General features: G+C 34.7%; 1 protein-coding gene across 3 annotated transcripts in view; it reads right to left on the minus strand.

Moving 5' to 3' along the window:
- Positions 1-10,753, minus strand: part of LOC106879078 (E3 ubiquitin-protein ligase PDZRN3) — a 775,585-nt gene that overhangs the window by 19,601 nt on the left and 745,231 nt on the right. For all 3 annotated transcript variants that reach the window (XM_089352507.1, XM_052968370.2, XM_052968369.2), the window contains one exon: positions 6,118-6,180. In XM_089352507.1, the coding sequence (XP_089208633.1) occupies positions 6,118-6,180 (63 nt within the window). The remainder of the gene's footprint in view (positions 1-6,117; positions 6,181-10,753) is intronic.

The raw sequence follows: 10,753 nt of genomic DNA on the forward strand, positions 1-10,753 counted from the left end.
AACTTTGTTTTTGTTTTTTTTTTAATTAGGTATGATGGTGACTTTTTAAGAAATTAGACCTGCTTGTCTACCATTATTTAGATGAACTTTTTATTCCAATTTAACTATTTACCAATATGAATGTTGAATCTAAAAAGCAAGACAGCAAAAGCCTAATTAGTTTAATTGCATGTCCACAAAAAAATACCTAAGTTTAACCCATTAGCATTTAAACTGGCCATGTCCGGCCTGAATATTTTACTTGTTTTTTGTTCAAACTAGTTAGATCTAGCCTTTCACACTTACCCTATAATGTCCTTCTAAAAGTAAACAATCATATCATCGAAATCTTGAAGTTATGAGGTAATGCATGATTAATTCAAAACAATGGGAATAAATAAACATTGCATTTGACAGAGTAATCTGAACATTAAAGAGTTAAACAAGGTTAATTACAGCAATGACAACAACTATGGCTTAAAAATTTATCCATTATACTTTAACTGCAGTGGTTCAAGACTTTTGTGGAATGCATGAAAAATCCTTTTTATTAGATGGGATAAACCTATGGTTTAACATAATTTCTAGTGTTCTTCACAAAGATACCAAACAAGAGAATGTTTTCTTTAACTAGTTTGCTAGAACACATACTGACACACTTCATTTATAGCCAGCACGATTCTTGCCTATAGCCAACACACATCTCATATGTAGCAAATACACCTCATATATAACCAGCACTGACCTCATATACAAGGGGGTACTGAGAAGTTCCTTGCTTTAAGGGTATCACAAAAAGCTTGGTTGGAAACCCAACCTTCCAAGTTCTTTCACTGGGCTTAGAAAAACTGAAGGACTGCTGCAATAAGTGTGTGAATCTGAGAGAGGAACATGTTGAATATAATCATAATCAATGGATCCTCTTGGTATTTTCATTTACCTAAAGCCAGGAACTTTTCAGCACCCCCTCGTATAGCTAATACACAGCTTGCATCACTTACACAAAGTGTGGGCAAACTATTGCACCTTATATGTTTTTGAATGGCACACAATGCCGTGTTTATATAAACATAAGCTAGAACTTTGTAATAAATCTCCACATCCAACTCTTATCTTTCTTCCATTTGCTTATACTGTCTCTTAATCAAATGTTATGCTTTACTTTGGTACAATTTTGCTGCTAGACATAGGTTGCCAATGGCTAATTCACATTAGCCATAATACCATCCATTATTAAACTATTTTTTCCAGTCATATAAGAGATTTTCATGGAATCCTTTGTTGTTGTTGTTTTTTTTTTATAGATATAAAGAGGAGACATTTTACAGATGTTGTTCCAAGACTGGTAGTAAGAAAGCAATGGAAGAAACCACAAATCAGAAACTGGTCTAAATCATGGCAACAAAAGGGACTCTACAAAAACCACCCCAGACCCAGACGGTGGCGCTAAATTGGATGATGAATTAAGTTTGTGATCCAAGAATATGCACAGTACATCTGTGCATAGTTTCTATCTAGTAAATTTCACTTATCAAGGCATAGGTCAACCTAGGACAATGATAGGAGATAATTGCCCAAGGTGCTATGCAGTAGGAACAAACTCTGAACAATATGATTGCTGAGCAAACTTCTTAACCACATCGTTATATACTTAAACATTGTGTCAATTGTTATTTGATCAACAAAGGATAAATGCCACAAGCAGATGTGTCAATCATAAGAGATTGTGTCAATGTAAATTCAAAAAGTAATCACTTGGAATTATCACATAAGACTAAACTTGGAAAACAAATAAACACTTTGAAGCCCAGATGTTTTTATTCTAATCTGAGATTCTACAATAATAATATCAGCTTATAATAAACATTTTATAAAATGTAAATTGGAGCATTTTATTGAGTCACCAGTATAGTAAGGTTACTTTTTACCTTGCAACGCAGAAGGGATTCTCACTACTCTATAATGTCACTGTGCATTCAGGACAATGTGTTTGAAAAAAAATGGGTAGAAGGAAAGGTGATTGCAGAAATGATCTTGGTTGGGAAAAGGGCAAGAGTAAAAATATAGGGTGGATAAGACTGGAGTGATAGTAAGAGTTATGGTGAGTGTCTGTAGAAACGAGTTGGAGAAAGTATAAATTCCAACAGCAGAATTGCAACAATTATCGATTTAAAAGGCAGAGGTACAGGGAGTAGTGATATGGGGAGTACCAATAAAAATAGATCTGCAAGCAGTATCAATTTAACCAGTAGAGTTGCAGGATTCGTTTGAAAAATTTCACTGCCTGGTCTGTTTAATATAGTCACTAGAACTAGTCCCACTTTGATGTGCTTAAAGCATTTTTACCAGTTTGCTTCTTTGACACTAATTGATGGTGCTGTCTAAAAAGGAAAACTACAAAAGTATACAATGATTGCCATTATATTGCTTGGTGTTAAAAGAAACCTCTAGTTCTTTCACTCCAAGCTCCCTTGTGTGTATGTGTGTGCAAGCACAGACATACACACACATTTATTTGAATGTTGATATATTTATACATACATACACACACACACACACACACACACACATATATATATATATATATATATATATACATGTGTGTGTATGCACATATATATATATATATATATATGTGTGTGTATGCACATATATATATATATATATACATGTGTGTGTATGCACACACACATATATATATATATGCTTCAGAGTGTGCTTCTTTTTGGGATATATGAACTACTGACAATTTATAAATATAATACACACACATACATACACACACATGCACACTCACATTTGGATCTTCTCATATCAGACAGCAAAGAACATTTACATGATGTTGCAACAAATATGCACATTTATGTTAGTAGATCTAGGAAGCCGCTGAGGTGCATGTATGCATATCGGGGAGGGGTAAGACAAGTAAATGTGAATGAGTGTACGTACATATATTATGTTTAGCTCTTGTGCACTTAACACGTGAGTGGGTATGTGTGCATATATACACTTGAGTATATAAATGTGTACATAACTTTATGTAACATGTTATAAGATATAGCTGTTCTCGTTAGTGACACATAAGATGTATAGGTTTCATTTCATATGTCTAGAATATTGTAAACACATACAGTGATAACTCACACACACACACACTCTTGCATACACATATACAAAAACCTTCTCTATACATTAATACATAGACCATGCTAGGAATATATTGAAGTTTCATCCACATATGTATGAAAGGATAACCCCTATCTTCCTGGACTAAAAACATTCTACACCACTTATTAGGTCAAACTTTTGAAAATGAGCCAACTATATGGCCGTTATATAATCACTCAAACTGCTAGAAATAGTTACCAAATCCCCCTCAGTTGACATTCCAAAAATGAAATTTGTAAAACAGAAATACCAAATAGCTAAAACAAAACAAAACAATCCAAGAGGGGCTAGTAGAATGTCATCACTTCAGAGTTCTTGGAAAGGCAACATGTGTATCCAGGATATGTGTTGATACATTATGCTCAAGAGGAATACATTTTTGATATTATAATAGCAAATATATTGATTTCAAATTTTGGCACAAGGCCAGTAATTTCAGGGGAAATGTTAAGTCAATTACATCGATCCCAGTGTTCAACTGGTACTTATTTTATGAACCCCAAAAGGATGAAAGACAAAGTTGACCTCAGTGGAATATGAACTCAGAACATAAAGACAGTCTAAAAAGCCACTAAGCATTTGCCAGCTCACCACCCAAACAACAGAAAATATATTGGCAAACTGATTGATTGAATGCTCCCAATTTATATTTTATGCAAGTGTTAAGTGTATGCATATCTACATTGTTTTAAAGAAAAAACATTTCCCAAAAGAATGTTTGTACAAATGTCTGTTAATTTAATCACTGGACCATAATGGGGTGTAACATCTATTCTCCACTGCTGGTTTGGGTTGAAGGGTCACGGTGACTAACTGAGTGGCATAGCTCTTTGTCATCTGGTACACACAGCAATAGAGAACTGCACCAATGTTTGTGGTTGTAAATGTCACTTTTTTTGTATGATATTTTACAATTAGAAATGTGTGCGTGCGTGTGTGAATTGGAAGTTGGAATAAATCTGAAGGGTGAAATTCATGAGTAACTGTAACCTTTCATATTATGAAACCAACTCCCATCTACATCAGCTTTACTATTCATCCTTCCAAGGTCAATAAAATGAAGAACAATTCAAGGGTATCAATTTAATCTAGTAATCTCGTCCATCAAAACTACTGGCCTTGTACCTAAACCAGAAACCTTATTTTGCATTTGTATCAAATTTTTCCACATTTTTAAAAAAAACACAATCTTGCATTTTTAAAAAAACACAATCTTGCACTTTTAAAAAAAATTTGTTATTTCTCAATACTTCAAACAATAAAGTGAATCCAATAATGGACATTAATCAAGCGCATGACAGTCCTACACTCACAGAAAGGAGATTCCACATTAAATCCCTATATCTGGTTCCATCTTTCATTCTCACATTGGTGGAGTATATTTTAGCTGTCATCTTTCCTTCCACATATGCTTATATAAAGGCTCTTCTGTCATATATGTGTATGTGACAGTTGATATTCTCATGTTTATACAAGCTGGGTTTCTTTTTGTGTAACTTATCAGTGTATTTATTTTATTCACTCTTCCTTCCCTGTACACATTCTTTGCCTTTCTTTTCCACTCTGTACTTGCCCTGAATAATCATGAAATCTATCTCGACATTACTTGTAACATCAGTTACGCTATACACTAATAATAAACACTCCTGACTACTTGTACCACTAAAGATGACTTGCAGGCTAGACTATCATGGCCCAAATACCACTATGAACTCTTGGGGGAAAATCACTGTAGATAGCAAGAAATTTGTATAATCACTTGCAGCTTCTATTGGAATAGTAAATAAAGGAAAGGACAAGGAATGTGAAACCAGGAAATGGATAAATGTACCAACAAAACACTGTTGTGAGGGGAAATTAAACTAAGTGTAATAATGAGAGAGGAAATATCAAATTGTTTTGAAAAAAGGCTCTGCTTGAAATGTCAGTTATTTTGTCTCTTCACAGCACCATAGCTCAAGTTTTAGTTCCAACTGAAGTGAGACCCTTGTTTAATATAGGCTCAACTAGGATCCTTACATTGTTGTTGAATATATTTTATGCAGAAGATTAGCTACTTATGAGCTAAATCATGAAGGGTGGGTTAAATTCACAGCCAAAGCAGCACAGACTGAAAACAATAACGAAATAGAATTTGTAGTTCATAACTTTAACACAATGTTTCTTTCATCCCTACCTTCAGTAAATGGATCATGGCCATGCTAGAGCACCAATTTCAAGATTTTTTTTTATCAATTGCATTTTATTGAATGGTTAAGTTTTATATATCTTTTTCACATATAAGGATATAACTTGATGCACTATCACTCTCTCTCTCTCTCTCTGCAACTTTAACTACTGGATCAACTGAAAACCATTACAGAAAACACCTGCTCAAGGTATCACACAATATGATCAAACTTCAAACCTGTTGGTTATGAAACCAACTTTTTAACCATACGACTAAGCCTGTACAGATGTTTCATTATGAATTTAAATTCTAAATGAGTCAGCAGACATTAAGAGATGCTGTAAAAGGATTTTTTAAATTTTATTTATAACTGACGATATTGGATTTGGTATTTTTAGATGCTCTGTCTAAGAATTATATCAATGATTGTATGTGCTTCTATATATTATCTGAAAAACTCTTTTGACCTAAAGAATCTTAGCTATCATCATTCATATTGGTTACGTAAAACATTGATTCTATTGTTGTTCAGGCCTGGGTTAGCACAGAATGAACAATACTTATGCCAAAGGTGCTTCAGCCATCCTGACATTTTAAGCCTATTGAGAACCACATTATCTAAAGTGTATTTCCTCTTTTATGACAATGGGCTGTGATTTAAGGCAGATTTTTGCTGCTGAGTTTAGCAGGTCAAAGAACCAAATAGAGGAGACTCCTCCGTTGGTTTAAGTAAGAAATTGCAATATTTCAGGGGATATAAAATTAACCAATAAAGGAAATAATTGAAAAAAAAGAAATACCTGCAGAATTTGATCCCCAGGGTGGATTCGACCATCTTTGGCAGCAATACTTTCACTCTCAACCTGAAATAAAAACAAAAACTGTGAAAATATTTGCAGTCATGAGCAGGTTATAAAAAATAATACTGACAAATAAAATTGATTCAATGTAAAGATAATTTTTACATGACAGAATTCAAGATATAGCTACAAATACAAGAAATCTCAAGAAAACCATTCACTGACTTAGTTGTTATTATTGCAGTCATTGAATAATTCCAGTTTTGAATAGATTTAGAATGGTGATTCTCAACCATTTTTTACTACATTTGATTCCTGTGAAGAGGGGAGTTTCATAGCTATTTGAAGTCTAAAAACTCCAATCATATTTTTAAGATAAAGTATTAAGAACTGTATTTAAAAAATGTTAGAATATTCTGTGTATTGTGGAAACAACCAATTTATTGCACATAAATTTTAACAACAAAATCTTATATGGACCCCGGTCAAGAACCAATGACTTAGAGTAGTGGATGACATTCTGTGACATGATTGGCAGTTTTAGTACAGTCACATAGTTGGGTTTGGGGTTGTTGTTTTAACCCTTTAGCATTTAAACTGGCTAAATCTGACCAAAATATTTTAATGTAAAAAAGCAGGCCAGATCCAGCCTCTCACACCAAACCTACAATGTTAATCTAAAAATAAATAATCAAATCATCGAAATCTCAAGGCTACAAGAAAAAAATTTAAATAATGTGAATAAATAAGCATTACATTTGGTGGAGAAACGTGAATGCTAAAGAGTTAAACTACATATTTGTTTTTAGGTACTTAATTCTTTAGTCTTAAGAAAATCAAACTCTCGACAATCAACAATGAAAGGATTTGAACTTAAAACTCGAAAATCAAAACAGAGAAACTGATTAATTAGTCCAATGTTACTAATCAGTCATTAACACAGCATTTATACTTTTCTATAAAATTAATAGACATCGTTAATGTCATTTGCAGTTTTAATTTGTTTAATCTAACTCTTGCTTCTAAAAACTACATCAAGATGGAAGCACTTTACTCTCTTCCTGTTTGACATTGGCCCAAAGCTAAACGAATGAGATAGATATTACACAACATGTAATTTGAAATGTTTTAATCTTCATATATGAAAATTTATCCAGGTTTATGGTTGCTACTATATACACATCATCACTACCGCTGTCACTGTTTTTACATCCACTTATCCAGACAGGCATGGGTTGGATAAGACTTACTGAAGCAGAATTCTATAACTAAATATCTAAGCTAACAAGTTACAGGAAATAATCTATGGGAGATCATAACCATAACATCAACATCACACAAATCATATCAATGCAAACACATGGAAAATAAAACTTGTGCATTCACACTGCATATACACACATTATACACAACAAACTTTCCACAAATTTCTGTCAACAAATTTTGTGCATTGGATGGAACTGAGGACCATGGGGTTAGAAAGCAAACTCAGTAACCACATGTGTGTGTGTGTGTGTGCGTGTCTCTCTCTCTCTCTCTGTCTGCCACTACATTCCTCCATGGTACAAATTTAATTTGGGGGAAAAAATTTAGTTTGTGGTCTGTGGGAAGAGCCATTTTAACGATGCGTCCTGCCCTAACTCTTCGAAACGCCTGTGTTAGAATGGTGGCAGCTGATGAAGGAAAATGTTCTCTATGTGGCCTGTGTGTTTTCTGTACTCTGGTTATTATTATTTTTTTGTCTACGTTTTGTTTACAACGTCCTGTACCCAGATATGCACCTATATATACAGGTAGATGTAGGTATGCACATACTTGTACGTATATATGCATATACTCATTTATTATTTGTTTTATATATATATATATATATATATATATATATATATATATATATATATATATATATATATATATATATATATATAGACACACATATATATATATATATAGACACACACACACACACATGTGGTTAATGAGTTTGGTTTGTAACCCCATGGTCCTGAGTATATATATATATATTATTTGTGCTGATTGCTACTTCTTGTCCTGAGAGAGACATCACGTCACTGAATATTGCACCACCATGTGCATACAGGTTGCTTTATATCCCAGCTTTCGTTCTGCAGGAACGTTCACAGATGTGACACTTATTTTCCTTTACAGTACAAATGTACAGTAATGTGCTTGGCAGTAGACCCATCTAACAGGTAGTTTGGTTTCTCAGTGGCTCATGTGACTTAAGATGACTAACAAGCTCAGCCCTTTAGAGGAGAAATCATCCACACACTTACATCTTAATTCTTGCTGGGTTTCTGCAGTCACTGAATTTGGGTTCTGTTTGCAGGACCCAAATGCAGTGAATGTTTCAGAGCAGTGTGCTTCATTTGCTTTTGTTTAAAGTTTACACATCTGTACGAAATAGTCATGTCTGGAATGGATATACATCATCACTTAATTTTTTATGGCTGGATGCCCTTCCAAATGCCGACCACTTCACAGATTTGACTGGATGCTTTTTATGTGGCACCAGCACCAGCACAATTACTAAGTACCTTGCAGTACAAAGATCTTTTGAGAGGTGGGTGGCATTGAAGAAGTAGCTTTGTGCCAGGTGATGAGAGGTCACAACATGATAGAAGGCCAGAAACAGGTGTCTTGCTGTAGTGGAGATACATGGTTACCCCAGTGAGAGAGAGAGAGAGATAGTGAGAGGCAGTAAGAGAGATGGTGGCAATGTGCAAGGGTGTAAATATATATATATATATATATATATATATATATATATATATATATATATATTACGCCATATGTAAACAAACAAGTTTGTTTTTTGAAGCACTAATGTATGGTAGAACAAGTAGAAAGATAAATTTTATTCAACGCAGAGATACTGAACAGTATAGATATAAAGGATAAAATCCTTTTTTCTAGTGGGTAAAATGTTAAAAAGAGATTGTTTTCAGGTTACCTACCAGTCTTATAAACCCTAAAAGCATCTTAGCTTCCTATTCCTCAACACAAGATAAAATAAATACCAATTATTCTATTAGGGAATAAATTTTAGGAGAGAGTTGGAATATACACCCTAAAACCAAAAACAAAAATAGTTGTTGCAAGAAAAGCATTTTGATTACCTTCATCAATATGGAGGTCATTACTTAATATTTGTTTAAACCAAACAAAAATTGAGTGTAGTGGCTGTTGCTGTTTAGTCTCAAGTCAAATATGATAATATTGATTACAAATTTTGGCACAAGGCCAGCAACCTTGGGGGAGGGGGATAAATTGATTACACCATCTCCAGTACACAACTCGTACTTATTTTATTCACCCCAAAAGAATGGAAGGCAAAGTTGACCTCAGCAACATTTGAACTCAGAATGTAAAGACAGAAGAAATGCCACAATGCATTTTGCCTGGTGTGCTAACAATTCTGTCAGCTCACCACCACATCAATTATGATGATATTAAATCTTCAATGAAAGTCATTCTAGCTATGGCTATAATTGTGTTGTTTTTAACTGTAATACTTTTAAATTTACTTTAACCTTCATTTTAGAGATGACAGGGTGTGACCCAATGGAAACTTAGAACTATTTCCATCATATCAAATATTAGAAGCCCTACCACCTCATTGGTTCAATGATCAAAGAGCATGCTCTTTGGCTTCAGACCAACCCTGTCGGAGCAGATCCATGATAAAAGGTGCTTCAATTGGGACTATTGAATTACTCAGTATATCAGAAACAGGGTGCAGTTTGGTTGCTAATTCTAGTAGGTCAAACAACTTCATAGAATGTCCTTTGTCAACTGTTTATGCCAGAGACAGTGGAGGCGCAATGGCCCAGTGGTTAGGGCAGCGGACTCGCGGTCATAGGATCGCGGTTTCGATTCCCAGACCGGGCGTTGTGAGTGTTTATTGAGCGAAAACACCTAAAGCTCCACGAGGCTCTGGCAGGGGATGGTGGCGAACCCTGCTGTACTCTTTCACCACAACTTTCTCTCACTCTTACTTCCTGTTATTGTTGTGCCTGTAATTTGAAGGGTCAGCTTTGTCACACTGTCACGCTGAATCTCCCCGAGAACTACGTTAAGGGTACACGTGTCTGTGGAGTGCTCAGCCAATTGCACGTTAATTTCACGAGCAGGCTGTTCCGTTGATCGGATCAACTGGAACCCTCGACATCGTAAGCAACAGAGTGCCAACAACAACAAATGCCAGAGACAATGTATATAAATATATTGCTTCATGGATAACCAGTAAGAGGCTTCAAAGAACAAGCAATCTCCGACACCAACCAGTGGACCATGCATGTATACCACAACACCACATTGATTCTAAAACTATTTCAGTGATAGGTTTGTTCTCTTTCATTCACCCAACTTTCTTAACAGAGTGAACTATGTCTAAAGGCCAAGGGACACATTGATTATTCTCACTGCAGAGATAAAAGTTACAAACTGTTTTATTTGGTTGACTTTACTACTACTACTACTACTACTACAACCATCATTATTATTATTATTATTATTGTTACCGCTGCCGCTGCCACCACCACCACCACCACCGTTATTATAGTAGTTGTTCTTGTTGTTTGCTAAGCCACAGCCATTTATGGAGTTTTGTTTT

This window comes from Octopus bimaculoides, chromosome 5 (genome assembly GCF_046866305.1).
Source record: "Octopus bimaculoides isolate indiv1 chromosome 5, ASM4686630v1, whole genome shotgun sequence".
Lineage (NCBI taxonomy): Eukaryota > Metazoa > Mollusca > Cephalopoda > Octopoda > Octopodidae > Octopus > Octopus bimaculoides.